This window comes from Barbus barbus, assembly GCF_936440315.1.
Source record: "Barbus barbus genome assembly, chromosome: 12".
NCBI classification, from domain to species: Eukaryota; Metazoa; Chordata; class Actinopteri; order Cypriniformes; family Cyprinidae; genus Barbus; species Barbus barbus.
Window position 1 is genome coordinate 6,169,530 of NC_136740.1, and position 18,609 is coordinate 6,188,138.

General features: G+C 39.9%; 1 protein-coding gene across 1 annotated transcript in view; it reads right to left on the bottom strand.

The window, feature by feature from the left end:
- Positions 1-18,609, bottom strand: part of LOC306877526 (zinc finger protein 236-like) — a 71,067-nt gene that overhangs the window by 47,087 nt on the left and 5,371 nt on the right. The window contains exons 2-7 of the mRNA XM_079429333.1: positions 15,187-15,314; positions 14,640-14,804; positions 14,272-14,450; positions 6,936-7,063; positions 6,656-6,828; positions 1,689-1,814 (exon numbers count right to left, since the gene is read on the bottom strand). Coding sequence (XP_079285459.1) covers positions 1,689-1,814; positions 6,656-6,828; positions 6,936-7,063; positions 14,272-14,450; positions 14,640-14,804; positions 15,187-15,314 — 899 coding nt within the window. The remainder of the gene's footprint in view (positions 1-1,688; positions 1,815-6,655; positions 6,829-6,935; positions 7,064-14,271; positions 14,451-14,639; positions 14,805-15,186; positions 15,315-18,609) is intronic.

The following is an 18,609-nucleotide window of genomic DNA, read 5'->3' on the forward strand; positions in this document are numbered from 1 at the left end:
CCTGGGATAACATGTCTGTATTCCTCTGGCTTAAGGTCAAGCACAATTAAGTAAAGCTTCACACATATTATAGGGGATATAATAATATTCCACCCCAAAAATAAAAATTCTCTCATTGTTTACTCACCCTCCACAGAAGAAAGAATGTCAAATACAGGTGCATCTCAAAAAATTAGAATATCATATTTTTTTGTAACTTATTTCAAAAAGTGAAACTTTCATATATTCTAGATTTTTGTTTTAATTTTGATGATTAGAGCTTACAGAAAGTCAAAAATCCAGTATCTCAAAATAGAATATTTCCTAAGACCAATCAAAAAAAGTGTTTGCAAAACAGAAAAGTTCAAGTTCTTTAATGTATGTTCATTTATACACTCAATACTTGGTCGGGGCTCCTTTAGCATTTAGATTAGCATTAATTCCTTTAGAATTACAGCATCAGTGAGGAATGGCATGGAAGCGATCAGCCTGTGGCACTGCTGAGGCACTATTGAGCCTTCAGCTCCTCTGTATTGTTGGATCGATTGTTTCTCATCTTTCTCTTGAAAATATCCCGTAGATCCCATATGGGGTTCAGGTCAGGAATATTGGCACATTAATATCATGGTCAGCAAACCACTTGGAAGTGGTTTTGGCACTGTGGGCAGGTGCTAAAGTCCTGCTGGAAAAGGAAATCAACATCTCCATAAAGCTTGTCAGCAGATGGAAGCATAAAGTGCTCTAAAATTTCCCGATAGACGGCTGCATTGACTTTGGACTTGATAAAACACAATAGACCAACACCAGCAGACGTCACAGCACCCCAAATCATCTCTGACTTCGGAAACTTTACACTGGACTTCAAGCAGCTTGGATTCTGTGCCTCTCCACTCTTCCTCCAGACTCCAGACCTTGATTTCCAAATTAAATGCAAAATTTACTTTCATCTGAAAAGAGGACTTTGGACCACTGAGCAACAGTCCAGTTCTTTTTCTCCACAGCCCAGGTAAGACGCTTCTGACGTTGTTTCTGGTTCAGAAGTGGCTTGGTAGCCCTTTTCCTGAAGACGTCTGAGCGTGGTGACTCTTGATGCACTGACTCCAGCTTCAGTCCACTCCTTGTGAAGCTCTCCCAAGTGTTTAGCTTTGCCTGACAGTATTCTCAAGCTTGCGGTCATCCCTGTTGCTTGTGCACCTTTTCCAACCAAATTTCTTCCTTCTAGTCAGCACATTTAATATGCTTTGATACAGCACTCTGTGAACGGCCACCCCTTTCATTAATGACCCTCTGTGACTTACCCTCTTTGTGGAGGGTGTCAATGATTGTCTTCTGGCCCATTGCCAAGTCAGCAGTCTTCCCCATTATTGTGGTTTCAAAGAACAAGAGATACCCAGAATGTATACTGTAGGGATGGGCATTAATTGAAACAAATGTAAAAATTCTAATATTTTGACACACTGGATTTTTTAATTTCATGAGCTGTAAACTCTAATCATCAAAATGAAAACAAAAAACTTCTGAAATGTTTTAATTTACATGTAATGAATCTAGAATCACGATATTCAAATTTTTTTAGATGCACCTTCACATCTTAGGCGGCATGAGGGTGAGTAAATTATGAGAAATTTTTATTTTTGAGTGGAGTATCTCCTTTCATGCATGTGAGCTGTAAGATGAGCTTATCTCAGGCAGGAACAGACTGAAATCACCTGTGTTGCTGGCTCCTCAACTTCCATTACTGATATGTGCATTTTGCTGATGTGAGCATTGAGGCTGCCAAGCTTTTTATAGACACAGCTACAGTCCATACATGGGTAGAGAGGAACACCAGCTGCCTAAAAACAGAGATCTTTCATTAACAAAAGCACCCGCTGCAGATTTGGAGGCATACTGAATATATTCAAGCTATTCAATATTATTAATTTTGACAATTTAAAACGAACCAACACTGTAATTATTGAGACATTGTCTCCCATTTATTCCCTAGACTCCGGCAACCCAATTTCATGTTATTCCATGTTGGGAACACAACAGGCACCAGTTATAGATTATTTTCACATTCTCATAACTTTGTGGGCCGATGATTACAGCATTTAACTAGATTTATAAGTAGGGATGAAACAGTTACTGGTTTGAAGAATTTTCGATGGCTAGTGTAATATATTCCCTGTGTCTTGGACTTTTAGTTTAGTTCTGTGTGTTATTGTTGCATTGTTCCCCTGTTTGTTTCTATAGTTACTCTCATTAGTTGTCATGACAGCTCATTAACCACACCCTTGTAATCTTGTTAGGCTTATTCTCTTGCTTTTGTTTCACTCCTGGTTGGTCAGTCATTGAATGTTTTTTGCGTAATTCCCAGTGTTTCCCTGCTTGTTCATTAAAGTTTTCCTGCGCTTAGATCTACTCCTTGCCTGCTCTTTTCACGATGTTGTTACAGTTAGTATCACAGTTCTTATTTTAATTAAAACCATACTTTTAACTGAAAATAAAGCAAAGCATTTTTTTCTCTCTGAATTTTATCTCCAAAAAAAACTCTCTCTCTCCAAATATTTTTCTTCGCTTCGAAAACTTTTTTCCTCTCTTTTCAAAAAAGAACCAGGCGCCACTATCAGTAAGCACAAAATCTAATACTCAAGATTTCTCAGGCAATTTATCCTTAAATAATACTTTTACAATAAGGTTTTGCACATTTATTAGAACAATTTGGTTAGATGTGTTTCATATTGTATTGTCATGTTTAAGAACTGGGATTCTTTTTTCAGTTGTATATTGTGCTTTTTAAAACTGTTTTTCTATCTAAAAATGCGCTATACAGTTGTGCTTGTTGCGGTCCTGTTTGCCTAGCATTAGATGGTGAAAATATAGAGAAAATACTATAACTGAGCTCACTTTGACTTTAATGTAAAGACTTTTTACTCTGTTTAGTTTGGACACTTAAAATGTGTTGGAACTAATTTTGAAGTCTCAAAGTGAAATCTCAAATCTCACCAGATTGATGCATTTAACTAAATTTTATTCAGAGGGGTATGCCCCCAGTGCTGCAAGTGCTCTGATAGGGTGTAAAAAATCTGACATTAAAGAAACTGAAGAGTAAAACTGTATCTGTAGTTCCCTTTCGAACGGTCTCTCCCATTGCTTATATTAATGCATACACAAATTAACTAAATGGGGACAGGAACAGGAAAGAAACCAAATATGGACATATAAGAGGTGAAACTAGGTCAAGGGGAGCGCGAGACAGAAAACCACAAGACAAGACAGGACACAGATCTGACAGTACTCCCCCCTCCCGGAAGGCATGTCCCTTGGGCACTCTGGAGGCCCCTTAGGACAGACACGGGGGAGGCCTCGAGGATGGATCAGGGGACTCAGGAGCCATGGCGGGACAGGGCTGGGCTGGGAGCTCTGGAGGCCATGGCAGGCAGTCTTCATGGCTGTGGCCTCATCCCGGCCTCTGACCAGATCCTCTTAGCCCCCCCCAAAAATAACTTGGGGAGAAATTAGGGCTAAACTCAGGAACATGAGACCTCCATGGGATAAACTCAGGAACAGGAGCCCTCCGTGGGCTAAAACTCAGGAACTGGAGCCCTCCGTGGGCTAAAACTCAGGAACTGGAGCCCTCCGTGGGCTAAAACTCAGGAACTGGAGCCCTCCTTGGGGCTATCCACAGGAACAGGAGCCCATTTAGGGCTAGGCTCGGAATCGGAGGCCCTCTCTGGGCATGACGAGAGCACAACAGCCCTCCTAGGGCTGGACGTGGAGTCAGGGGTCCTCTCAGGGTTTATTCAGGAACCGCTTCCATTGAGGCAACAAGAGAACCCCAACAGACAAGACAAGACAACGCTGATTAAAAATGTTCCTGTGGACAATACCTCAGGGGACATGACTTGACTCTGGTCAGGGGCTGGAGCCTGCACTGGACTCTGGTCAGGGGATGGAGCCTGCACTGGACTCTGGTCAGGGGATGGAGCCTGCACTGGACTCTGGTCAGGGGATGGAGCCTGCACTGGACTCTGGTCAGGGGATGGAGCCTGCACTGGACTCTTGGTCAGGGGATGGAGCCTGCACTGAATTCTTGGTCTGGGGCTGGAGCCTGCACTGGACTTTTGGTCAGGACACTGGAGCGAACTTTGGAGCTGAAGTGAGCCAGAGGGCTGAAGAGATGAACGGCCGGCGAATTTGACTGACGAGCAATGACTACAATGCTTTGCTCACCGCTTGCATCTGGCCATCGGTGAGTGTTGAATGTTTATATTTGCAATAATAAAATGAAAAAAAGGTATAGTTGTTTGTATATTTGTCTGTAGTATAGACATGATTTTGGATATTGGATATTGTAATATGTGTAATATATATTTCCTAAATAATGTGTTTATTTAGGAAATATTATCCAGAGGCTCTCAAATGCTGTTATATAAAATTGTAATTATAATATTGCAATGTTATTTCACCCTGTGAGTCATTGTTTTGTTTTTTCTTAACTCTTCAGAAAATGCTGCTAAAGGTGATGAGCGCATTACTCGAGCTGTTGGTCTTTGCAAAAAGTTAGTGGGACATTTCTCCCACACCTGGAAGGGAAAGATGGCCCTGAAAAAAACACAAAAAGAGCACAACCTCCAGGAGCACTCCCTCATCACAGAATGCCATAAAAGTCGGGGTTCGAGGCAGAAAATGATTCAGAGGGTTCTGGAGCAGCAGCAGGCCATAAGCGCCTAGAGATGACCTCTAAAGCTCTGAATGTCAGTGGAGACCATGTCATCTAGATGTGTCCCAGTGATAGATCCCCTGTGAAGACCACATCAACTAGACTGCCATCGGGACAAGGCCACTGGAACCAGACGAATCCTCTGCACATCTGTCACTCTAGACCGCCCTCCTTTTGGCATTAGCATTGGTCGAGCGAGTACGTGACTTGCAAGCACTGTCAGTCAGTGCTTCATGCCATTGAGTTTGGGCCTAACGACTGTAAATTCGTCCTCAATCCAAGACACGGCTTTGTTGTGCTGCTCCGATTGTTTTTTTTAAATTATTTTTTCCTTTTTGGTTCTGCTCATGCCAAGATACAAATGTAATAATTTTTTAATAATCTTTTGTATTATTATTGTGCTGTGTGTAAAAATCCCTTTATCCTTATGGATACAAGTACCACTGCAGTCCTACTATGTAGACATGATATTTGGAGTTCCCCCACATTTTTTGTAGCATTAACTTTAACTATTAATGGATTATTTGATTGTTAATTTGAATGACAACTGATTATAAATACTCTGTACCACACACACATACAGTGGGGCAAATAAGTATTTGATACACTGCCGATTTTTCAAGTTTTCCCACTTACAAAGAATGGAGAGATCTGTAATTTTCATCGTAGGTACACCTCAACTGTGAGAGACAGAATATTAAAAAAAATCCAGAACATCACATTGTATGATTTTTGAATAATTAATTTCCATTGTATTGCATGAAATAAGTATTTGATACAATAGAAAATTAGAACTTAATATTTGGTACAGACACCTTTGTTTACAATTACAGAGGTCAGACGTTTCCTGTAGTTCTTGACCAGGTTTGCACACACTTCAGCAGGGATTTTGGCCCACTCCTCCATACAGGTCTTCTCCAGATCTTTCAGGTTTTGGGGCTGTCACTGGGCAACACAGAGTTTCAGCTCCCTCCATAGACTTTCTATTGGGTTCAGGTCTGGAGACTGGCTAGGCCACTCCAGGACCTTGAAATGCTTCTTACAGAGCCACTCCTTAGTTGCCGTTGCTGTGTGTTTGGGGTCATTGTCATGCTAGAAGACCCAGCCACAACCCATCTTCAATGCTCTTACTGAGGGAAGGAGGTTGTTGCCCAAAATCTTGCGATACATGGTCCCATCCATCCTCCAGGGGGACCTTGCGCGCTGCAGGATTTTAATCCATGACGGTGTAGTACGTTACTAATGGTAACCGTTGAGACTGTGGTCCCAGGTCATTGAGCAGGTCCTCCCGTGTATTTCTAGGCTGATCCCTCACCTTTCTCAGGATCACTGATACTCCACGAGGTGAGATCTTGCATGGAGCCCCAGTCCAAGGGAGATTGACAGTCATCTTGAATTTCTTCCATTTTCTAATAACTGCGCCAACAGTTGTTGCCTTCTCACCAAGCTGTTTGCTTATTGTCCTGTAGCCCATCCCAGCCTTGTGCAGGTCTACAATTTTGTCCCTAGTGTCCTTAGACAGCTCTTTGGTCTTGCCCATAGTGGAGAGGTTGGAGTCTGATTGATCGAGTCTGTAAACAGGTGTCTTTTATACAGGTAACAAGTTCAAACAGTTGCAATTAATACAGGTAATGAGTGGAGGATAGGAGGGCTTCTTAAAGACAAACTAACAGGTCTGTGAGAGCCAGAATTCTTGCTGGTTGGTAGGTGATCAAATACTTATTTCATGCAATAAAATGGAAGTTAATTATTTAAAAATCATACAATGTGATTTTCTGGATTTTTTTGTATTATATTCTGTCTTTCACAGTTGAGGTGTACCTACGATGAAAATTACAGATCTCTCCATTCTTTGTAAGTGGGAAAACTTGAAAAATCAGCAGTGTATCAAATACTTATTTGCCCCACTGTACAATGTGTGTTACAAAGACAATCCGATGACCACATGACAGGTAATGCAGGGGGTGTTACCTGAGAGTGAACTCGCTGAACGTGTGAATGAAGGTTTCCTTTTTGGGAGAAAGAAGCAGGACAAAGCAAGCACATATGAGGTTTCTCCCCTGTATGTCGCACCATGTGTGTCTGCAGCACCACCTTTTGGTTGAAGGCCTTTCCACAGTGATTGCATTTATATGGCCTCTCACCTGTATCACACAGAATACAATGTCAAAAAGTCAACATCACAGGTTCACAAAAATATAAATATTAGTGTTGTCTTTTCAAGTATAAAAAAATGTGCATTTGGGTTTACCTGTGTGAATGCGTATATGTCTAACAAGCTGACTGGGTTTTTTAAATGTCTTCCCACAGTGATGACAAATGTTCTTGAATCCTCTCCGATCAATGCTCTTATAGTTTCTTGAACTTGTTATAACAGGCCTTAAAAAGAATTGAGGATCAGAGTATGAGCAACAAAGCTGAACTCAAATAGTACATACATACAATATATCTTGATTAATATACTCACAATAAATGAATCAAAACTGATCTGATTATTCAGCTCATAGTAAAAAACTAACTCAAACAAACAAACAATATAAAGAGCTGGTCTCTAAGTGGATGAATCTCATAAAACCTGTCAAGAATACATCACATTTCAAAAAGACATGTCTATTGCGTAACCACACTGCATAACCACAAAATGGTTATTGAGAGTCAGCATTTAACTTACAAACATTGTGATATCTAAATAATAAGATGAGGGGTGTTTTATTTGCATCCAAATGCCTTATACATTATGCCACCAACATGCTATAGGATTTTTAAAATCATCGGATTGCTACTACACAACTGTCTGATATCGCTGATGTGATTTCCAGTCAAAACATTTTAAACTGTAAGAGTTGGAGACAGACTGGACTAGATATTTAAGGGGGAGGTCTAATGCTATTTCATAAAATTCTGACTTATTCACACTGTTAGTTGGATTCTCATGCTAAAGATGGCCAAAGTTTCAAAAAACGATTTGGACATATGATGGAGTATTTCTGTGCCAAATACACTCCTTCAGGGTTCATATAATGGCCCTGTATGACGTCATAAAGGGCAGAATTCCTTGTATGGGCACTTCTTCTGGAAGAGCGCATGCACTTCAAGCAGAGCGAGAGCAAGAGCAAGAGATGTGCTTCACTCGGGTTATGGAAGTCGTCGGCACAGGACTTGCTCAAGAAAAATTTGTCATTGTTTTTAGACCACAAAATCAACAATGTCCTACATCATAGTTTAATTTGAGCTGCGCAATCATCACTATGGGAATACCTTCGGAGTGACGAATGTCTGAAGCCTATATACTAGGGTCGGGCCGATAGACGATGCCATCTTCCATCGCCGATGGCTGATAGACATCACGATGCTGAGCCGGCATCGTGATTCCACGTGATTTTTCTCGTCCAGTGTGCAACCAGCTTCAGTCATCTCTCCTTACTCGGTGTACGTGGTAAATGAAATTTTATGTACTGTAACAGGCAACCGTTGGCAATCGTTATTTGTTTTCCTTGCCGTTCTGAATACAGATTTAAGCTTTGGGCACACCCCCTAACTCCATTCTAAGTCTTGGACACAACTCTTTTCGGCACGCATTACTAATACTGCTACGCTGATTTTGCTACAGTTTTAAAATGACGGTGCATGGTTATGCAGCGATGCCGGTCATCGAAGAAACTCTTGCGACCTATCTTTTGCTGACTTCAGCACCTTCTTGGATATCACAGCCTCTACAGCAGTCCTGCATCGCTGCTGGACAGGCAGCAGCCACTCTTCATTCGATGGCTATGCTCCAAGCTTATCAAGCGGATTTGCGCATGCATTCAGAGCTCCAACTACTGGAATCAGTCTGATCGGCAATTGGACATTATTTAAAGGGGTCATCGGATGCAAAATTCCCTTTTACATGTTTGAACATAAATATGTGTTGGCAGTGTTTGAACACATCCACCCTATAATGATAAAAATTCACCCGGTGGTTTTCTTTTAATCCCTATAAATAATATCCCCTTTCTCAAATCAAGCTGTTCTTGGCTGTGTGACGTCACACAGACCCAGGCCCCTCCCACGATTGTTGAATGACACTGGTGTTTAACCATAGACACGCCCTGAGTGAGCTGTAAACAGTCCGCCATTGTTTCAATGCCGGAGCAGAGGTAGACGAGAATGTCTCCTAAGCGATTGAGGTGTTTTGTTGTTGGATGCAATAAAGAACATAGCAGTCATCATTTACTCCAGACATCTGAGCCGCTGAATATGCAGTAGATTACTTTTGTTTTTGAAGAGAATGCACCCCCGATCTACCTAAATACGTCTATGTCCGCGCGAATCATTTGTGATCCATCCCCACCTACACAAGAAGTGAGAGTAAGTTTTTTTATGAATCTTTGCAAATCGCCTTTTCTAATAATGTGCTAGTTAGCAAGTTCTGCGATGAATGCAGCTAAAGTAAACATTCTCATGAGAACGGCTCATCACCCACGGAAGAGAGGGGCGGGGTGAACAGAGCTCATTAGCATTTAAAGAGACATGCAACAAAACGGCTTGCTGTTAAAAGAGCTGTTTTTGAAAGAGTAAAAAGGGTGTTGTTTTAAACTACCATTGAGAAATTTTAACCAAAGTATGTTATAGACTTTTCATTAAGACCCTAAAGAACCATATCAACTTGTGGAAAATGGGCATCCGATCCCCTTTAATAATAATAATAATAATAATAATTCATTACATTTATATAGCGCTTTTCTGCTTTTAAAGTGATTAAAGCCTCTAGCAGATTATGTGGCCGCAGGGCAATGCTTGCCCGAGATCTCACAGTGGGTGTTTCTCACTGTTTGACATGGCTACACCATCCAATTCTGGAAAGGCCCGCCTCCTTTCAGCGGGATTCTGCCCACGACAGATTGTCCTTGGAGAATTGCGGTTTTGAGTCAGGAGATTTTGTCACTCCTAGAGAAAGGGGCTATAGAGGAAATACCCCCCGCACAGATGGAGCCAGGCTTCTACAGCCGTTATATTGTTGTGCCCAAAAAGGATGGTGGTTTGAGCCCAGTTTTGGACTTATGCCACTTAAATATTGCGCTCAGGGTAAGCAAATTCTGGATTGCTGACGTTAAAGTCCATTTGGTCTCATATCCAAACCGGAGATTGGTTGTGACCCTAGATCTGAAGTATGTGTACTTCCACATCCAGATTGTCAAGAGACACAGAAAGTTTGGTGTCAAAGAAAGGGCAAAGCTTACCAATACCATATTCTTCCATTCTAAACTTAAATTTTAACAGTTTTTAAAGTTATGACCAAGCGGCCAGCAGTGATTTTACCACATTTGATCAATTCAGCCTTCCCAAATCAACACCTGACTTGCCTACAATAAAATCCATAGATATAAAACACTTCGAGCATACCACGTTAGTTTAAACTTTCAACCTAGATAAATGTGCGCTGACACTCATAACACTCTCTGATTATGCAACCCATACGAAAGGTGCGTTTCTCTCTGAAGGTGCGTCCACTGTATCTTTGTAGCAGACACTGACTCGGAAAACACTAGTTTATTCATAAATAATTAAAATATCTCCTTGATATTTTCCCCAACACATTCATAGTCAATTGCTGCTATGCTGCTGGCTTGCAAGCCAATCTTGAGAGTCTTGATCTCATGTTGTGTCCACCAGCACAGCACATCTTTTCCATCACCTTAACTGATGAATGTCTAAAAAATAAAAAGAAGGAGAAGCCTAAAATGCCCGATGCATGTGAGCCATGATGTGAAAGTTGGTCCGAAGTCCAGCCCTAGGGATGTAAATAAGTTGGGCCTTGTCAGGCTGGGGCTGAAATGCAAGGCTCTACCAAGTGGTGAGTCTGGTACTTCACAGGCTCGGCCAAACAGAGGTAGACTTGTTTGCTTCGAGCACAACTACCCACTGCCCGCTCTGGTTCTCCCGGTCTCCTCCATTGCCTCTGGGAGTGGATGCCCATTGATGGCCCAGGTCTAGACTCCATGCTTTTCCCCTGATCCACCTGATTCCAGCGATTCTGCTCAGAGTGCAGGCGGATGAGGTGAGATATCTGCTGTTGGTAGCCACATTCTAGCCCACTCAGATATGGTTCTTGGACTTGATCAGTCTGTTAGTCAGCCCTCCTTGGGAGATTCCCTTCAGGCCCGGTACTGTTAACTCAGGACGAGGTATGATTTATGGACTTAAGGAGGCTCTGGGTGTGGCCCCTGAGTAGAGTGTGTTAATGTGTTCTGGTCTCTCGGCTGAGATTACGACACTATAATGAGCTCCAGGGCCCCTTCTACGAGGTGCCTGTTCACCCTTAAATGGAAAGTTTTGCTTCTTGGTGCATGCAGCACAATCAAGACCCAATTCATTGCCCTGTAGCTCCAGTACTAGAGTTTCTGCAGAGCCACTTTTCAATTGGGGCAGCCCCTACCACTCTTAGAGTGGCGGCAGTTTCTGTTGAGCGACACTCACTGGTGTCCTGTTTTATGCAAAGGTCGAGACAACTTGGACCTTTCCACCCTGCACAAATTTCTTCATGGGACTTATCTATCGTTCTGGAGGGTCTGGCAGGTTTTCTGTTTGAGTCATTAGTGTCAGTGTTGGAAAAGCTTCTGACTCTTAAGACATTTCTTTTGGTGGCTCTGTCTTCTCTTAAAAGAATCTGAGATCAGCAGGCTCTCTCTGTCTGCACGTCTTGTATGGACTTTGCTCCTGGGATGGTTAAATTACTGTTGCGGCCTAGGCCATTTCACTTCCAACAGGTAGTTTTGGAGGCATATTCCCCTTCTGACTTGAGGGCTGGGTTTGATATGCAGCCTCTTGGCCTCTTCCCAGTGAGGGCATTGAAGATCTATGTCGACTGCATGGCCCAGTGGCGTAGGTCTGACCAGCTATTTGTATGTTTTGGCAAAAACAAAGGAGCTGTGGTCAGCAAACAGAGGATGTCTCATTGGGTGATCAAGGCTATCTCTGCAGCCTATGGGGCACATGGCATGGCTTCTTCCCAGGCTATCTTTAAGGGTTCTTCTTTGGAGGATATTTGTGTTGCGGCAGGATGGTCCACTCTGAACACCTTCATCAAGTTCTATGGTCTGGACATGAGGACAGCTCCTGGCTCCCAGGTCTTATCTGCTTGAGCAGATTTTTTCCTTGGTCTCCTGCTATCTTCAGGTATGTGAAGGTATTATGGTATATCATTCCCATAGCGATCGCTATGCAGCTTGAGTGAACCTATGGCAGGGAACGTCTCAGTTACGTATGTAACCTTGGTTCTCTTAATAGGGGAACGAGACGCTGTGTTGTCAGCATTTCCCATACCTTAGATGGCGTTTTCTTTCTAATGAGAAATCTGATGATAAAGCGCACAGCACGTTCTTACAGCATACGGTCGTATCCTTTGGGACGGTGCTAACGCTACTGGCTAATAGAATGACAAGATGGTAGACAATTGTCACACCGAATGTGTTCCCAATGCGACGGCTATACAGCATCTCATTCACCTATTCAGGAAACCAATGTTACATACATATCAGAGACATTTTTGGGAAACAACCTTGTTCAGCTTCCCAAAGTACCCAGCATTAAGGAAACAGTGGATGCAGTTTGTTTCTCAGGGGCAGCAATGAAGTTGTGCAAGTGTGTTTGTTTATTCTCAGCATTTTGGTGACAAAGGTTTTATAAACAAATTAAATAAAAGTCAATAAAGATTTTTTGGTGCATTCACACCATTTCGTAATTACGTACATCTGAGATGACTACACATGGCATTTTACTCAGAGCTTTCTATGTCCTCGGACTCTGAGCTTAAGTTGCGCCTAAATGAATCTGGCGGCAGTCAGGTACAGCTGTCATGAGTCATAACTCTCAGAACATTCCTAGCTTACAAGTTGTAAATAGTGTTACAAGTAGTGTTGCCATAGAAACCCATAACTCAGCTCCCAGTAGAATGTCACATGTTGTCATATTGGAATTACCATAATTACAATATGGCGTGAATGCAGCTAAACTCACCTACCTATTATTTTCTAATGATCCTTAAGACATTGATTAGCATGTTCAGGTGTGTTTGATTAGGGTTAGAGCTAAACTCTGCAGGAAAGTGGATCTCGTGGGTCAAATTTGAGGATCCCTGCTATAGGTACTCAAGATTACCATGAGATTTTCAGAAACCGCGTGTGTTATGTTCCCTTTAAATTGCTAAATATCACTCAAGCATCTGCAATGCATTAGTGTTTCTCTCAGATTGTCTTGTGCTTCTGATTTTGGGCTTTTGTTGGCAATCTTTAAGTTAAGCTCTTCAACACGGCATCATGACTTGTCTAATGTTATCTCTCAGTTTCACTTGAAAAGATTTGTGTTTTTAGGATACGACATAATTTAAATTATTAGGCTTATATTTTTCTTCGCTGGAATACACACCATGATTTTTTCTCATGTTTTCGCACCTACTTGTAGTTTGGAGGAGTCAACACTTTCCATAGGTCAGAGCCAGTCTGCAATTATCGGGCAGTCTCAATTGACAAATTTCACAGAAAATAACATTTTGTTTCTTGGGCACAGACTCCATTTTTTGCTTCAGACTCTATTAAAGGATTTTAATCATGTTTAATATTCTGAGCTGATTTTAAAATGCAACCGATCAGTGAAGTGCATGTTTCTGAGTGAGTTTATGTATATTAAAACTTGAATGTCCAGCAGTGTGTGATTCTCAATAATTTCTTGCACGATGTCCAGTTTTTCTGTGTAACCATTTACCAAAAAAAAGTAAGTGTATGATCTGTTCAGATTTAAAAATTCATGTTGTGTATTTCAGCTTAAACAGGCCACCCTGCTTCTTTTAAAAGAACGTTTTGTTTTGTTGATAAAAGCGATGGCCACTGCAATGGAAGCAGGGTTCGAAAGGGTTAACATGGACACCAAAATAAATATGTGCTGGCTTGCGGTTTGATTCAGTATTTCATTGCTGCTACTATTTCCAGGTTTACTATATTATTAGATATTAGATATATTATACTTGCTGCACCAACAGCCTCTTTGTAAAGCCTGCATTATACTGACAATCTGTGCTGAAATGTTCTGCTCTGTTACTGTCTCGGGCTTAAATTAACAGGGATCTTGTTAAAATAAACTTTAGCCAAGGCTGATCTATTTTTGACATGTTGAGATTCAGCTTATATTCATAGTAGAATTAACTTTTTAAAAAACAACAACAACGAACATGATTTTGAGTGCACAAATTATTCAATGTGTCCAAAGAGTTTAGTTTGTGGAAAATGAGAACCATGCTATCATGTTTTAATTTACTCACCCTCATGTTGTTCCAAATTTGCATGACTTTCCATATTTCATGGAACACAAAGATAATTTCTTAAAAATGTTAACCGGGCTTATTTGATTGTCTCTTATAGTGACCAAATCTTTTCTTTTGACTAGATAAACTGGGTGGCATGCTGAAGTGCTGTGTGAACATTTGATTAAACATCTCATTTTATATAAAAAAAAAATGCACATGTAAATGACGACAGTGTTTTCATTTATGTCTAAACCCTTCAGCTGAAGACAGCATCATTGATTCAACAGTAATCGCTATGCAATCACACCTGATTTTGGCATGACTTTTCAAATGTTCTTTCAGCAGGTTTTGTTTCGAGAACTCTTTGCTGCAGGTCTTGCAAGTGTGTGACTTTGTTCCACCGAGTTCTTGCTTATGTTCCTCAAGATGCAAAGAAAGCTGACTCTGAAGAATGAATTCATCTCCACACTCAGCGCACAGGAAGTTCTGACAACACAAAGCATAATATTGCTAAAAATTTATGCAAAAAGAGACTGAAAGACAATTAGTATTTTCATTCTGAATTAACCTGACTGGCAGGATCAAACTTATTTGTCTTTACTTTAAGACAAATACCAAAGATTCAATTAACCATAAAGAATTAATGTCCAGTGGATTTAAAGAAAGTTGTCTGACCTCTTCTTTTTCGTGTATCATGACATGAGCCTTCAGACTGGCCACTCTTGAGAACTTCTTATTGCATACTGGGCATTTGGGTTCACTGGTAGTGTGAGTGGATTTATGAAGGCCAAGATTGTACTCCACATTAAAGGACATAGGACACTGGTCACACCGATATGGCTGCATCCAAGAAGAAATAAGTAATTATGTTATTAGCAGTTCCTGACCAGCACATTTGCCATTACTACCAAAATAGGACCAATACATTAAAAAAGTCCTTTGGCACTGTTGGGAATTAAGTGAAATAGTAAATAGAGAAGACGCAGTAGGCTTTTAGCAATAGTGATTTACATTTTTAATTGTTCACAGCATGCTTGTGAATTACTCATCTTACTGATTATTCACACGATAGTTGGCTATGAGCCTGTCAAATAAGTATATCATGCAAGTCTATTATAATTTATACATTACATCTTAATATAAAGCATGTGTTAAATGATATCTCATGAAATTCACCTGTCAATACAGATCTTATGTGAGATGATATTGTGCAATCTCTTGCCTTATCATTGACCTCATGGTCTCGTAGGTGTCTCTGAAGTTGACTCTCACTGGAAAAATTCTGTGAGCAAATATTACATTTGTTTTCCACATGCTTCTGGCTCTCTGAACTTGCTTCCTGACCACCATCTGCAGGGCAAAAAAACAAACAAACTGTGAATTATATATTTAGAGATAAAAATAAGATAAATAATTCTCTCCAAGTATCATTTCTTTTGTGTAGACTTAATGCATTTTAGATTTGAAAACGAATCTCAAATCTCTTACCAACTTTGTACATAGGCCTACATCTGCACTTTGTAGTTTATGATGAGAATTAATGAGAAAGCAGAATTCGGTCAGCAAGTGTGTGCACTAAACAAAACTCTGGCGTTTCAGCATCAGACTCATCTGAATGCCTCTGATTGGCTACTGCATTTATAAACTCAACAGAATCGTGTGTGACTGGTTATAATGCACTATGCTGTAAAACGCATAAAAAGAAATCAGATACGAAATGAGCAGACCTAAATGAAATGCCTAAATTTTGCCACAAGATAATTTCAGATCTGAAGCCAGTGGGAGGCTATATGATTCAGTGAGAGAGCGGTCCAAACGCATTCGGACAGTTCGCCTAAAAGAGAGACTCAAAAGAATGCTTAAAAAATCATGAGTGATTGGCATTGCTGGTTCATTTGACAGAAATACAGGACACAAATAGGTAATCACTGCAGAAATGTTTACAGAGAAAATGTTTCAGAGCGCTCATGTTATGCACAGTGCATACAGCCTGCAGGCGCCACTGGTGGATCCGGTGTGAAAGACATGATCCAAGAAAACACTTTTATAACAACTTCTTAATCATCAGTGAATAATGTTACTTCATTCATGATTCCGTATATAAGTTTCTGTTTAGTGTCAGTGGGTTCAAATCTCAATTTAAAGTGCCCCTATTATGGATTTTTGAAAATGACCTTTCATACAGTGTGTAACTACAGAAGCGTATTGCATTCACTTGAGGAAAAAAAATCTACTCTGTTTTTCTGAATTAACGAGTTAATTATCTCAGAATTACGAGAAAATTTTTAATGAAAAAAAAGTTTTTGCTCTGTTTTTCTGAATTAATGACTTATCTCGTAATTCTGAGATAATGAACTCGTTAATTCAGAAAAACAGAGCAAAAATTTTTTTTTTTCATGAAAAATTATCTCGTAATTTGAGATATAAACTCGCAATTCTGACTTTTTTCTCAGAATTCTGACTTTTTTCCTCTCAATTGCGGGTTTATATCTCACAACTCTGACTTTCTCGCACCATTAAACCACTCTCCATGTAAGGCTTTGCAGTGCTTTGTTCAATTTGCTATAGATGAACTATATATTGAACTAGATTAATGTTGCGTTTTTGAACAAACATAAAAATGACTCATTCTTTATTTCTGTGTTTTGCGCTCGCGGTTGGACACCGCTGGGCTTTCAGACACAACATTCTTCATTTCTTTATAGTTCTGAGTTTGAGGCAGCTTCTATACAGCTGTCAAGTAAAGAGCGTATTATTACAACACTATTATTGATAGCTCATCGGCAGCTTTATTTCCAGAAATCCCTTTATGTGCTGGTACAGCAGAATCCGACTGTCCTTCAAGAGCATGATACTTCATTCATACTTCATTTATACTGCAAAGTTTAGCATCAACCCAAATACACACGGTTCAGCTATGAATCTGAATAAAAAAAAACAACAACAGTTTTTTTGAGCAAGTTTAGACCTAAATTCTGCAGGGCTGTGGTCCTCAAGCAACTGAATTTTGCACCCCTGAATTAGATGGCATTTATCTGGAATATAGGCTTCCTGTGTTTGGACATTTTGATAAATGTTTCCTGAATATGCTTCTAAGATTTTACACTAGTTTACAGCCAGAACTGCAACCAGAACCAGACCAACTTATATTATTATTGTCTATAGCAATGATAATTTAATCACAGACGTGTGTATATTATATAGTATATATTCATCGGCAGCTTTATTTCCAGAAATCCCTTTATGTGCTGGTACAGCAGAATCCGACTGTCCTTCAAGAGCATAATACTTCATTTATAGCTACTGCAAAGTTTAGCATCAACCTAAATACACACGGTTCAGCTATAAATCTGAATAAAAAAAATAAAAAATAAAAAACAGTGTTTTTGAGCAGGGTTGGAACTAAATTCTGCAGGGCTGTGGTCCTCAAGCAACTGAATTTTGCACCCCTGAATTAGATGGCATTTATCTGGAATAGGCTTCCTGTGTTTGGACATTTTCATAAACGTTTTCCTGAATATGCTTCTAAGATTTTACACTAGTTTACAGCCAGAACTGCAACTGGAACGAGGCCAACTTATATTATTATTGTCTAGCAACGATAATTTAATCACAGAAGTATATTATATAGGCCTGTAGTCTATATGAAGAGTTCAGATGCAAAAGCCTCTAAGTGCCATCTGAAATTTTCTTCTAAAATGAGCATTTTTCTCAGGTACAGGTTCTTTTCATTGTCATTAAAGTGAAATAACTGAACATAAACGAAAAATGCTAAATTTAGAAGAAAATTTCTGATGGCATTTAAGCTTTTGCATCTGAACTCTTCATATATAATTGACTAAACAATAATAATAAAAAAAACTTATTTAAAAATAATGAATCCTTAATTTATTTATAATTTTAATTGGGGATGTCTTGTTTGGTCGATATCTTACAACATTAAATACAGGAGATAAGATAATTCTATAGCAAGAACATAGAGATGAAAGCGTGCGTGCGAGAGTGAAGGAAATCCACCTGCGTGCATTCATATATATCCACTCTCCTGTTACAATAATACACGCTTTACTTGACAGATGTTATTAAAATAACGCGATAGAAGCTATAAACTATAAAGAAATGAAGAATGTTATGTCTGAAAGCCCGGCGGTAATGGTACTGTCCAACCGCGAGCGCAAAACACAGAAATAAAGTATAATGAGTCATTTTTATGTTTGTTCAAAAATTATATTCGGACGCAACATTCATCTAGTTCAATATCTATAGCAAATTGAACAAAGCACTGCAAAGCCTTACACGGAGAGTGGTTTAATGGTGCGAGAAAGTCAGAGTTGTGAGATATAAACCTGCAATTGAGAGAAAAAAAGTCAGAATTCTGAGAAAAAAAGTCAGAATTGCGAGTTTATATCAGAATCGCGAGAAAAAAAGTCAGAATTGCGAGTTTATATCTCAGAATTGCGAGAAAAAAGTCAGAATTGCGAGTTTATATCTCAGAATTGCGAGAAAAAAGTCAGAATTGCGAGTTTATATCTCCGAATTGCGAGAAAAAAGTCAGAATTGCGAGTTTATATCTCAGAATTCAGAGAAAAAAAGTCAGAATTGCGAGTTTATATCTCCGAATTGCGAGAAAAAAGTCAGAATTGCG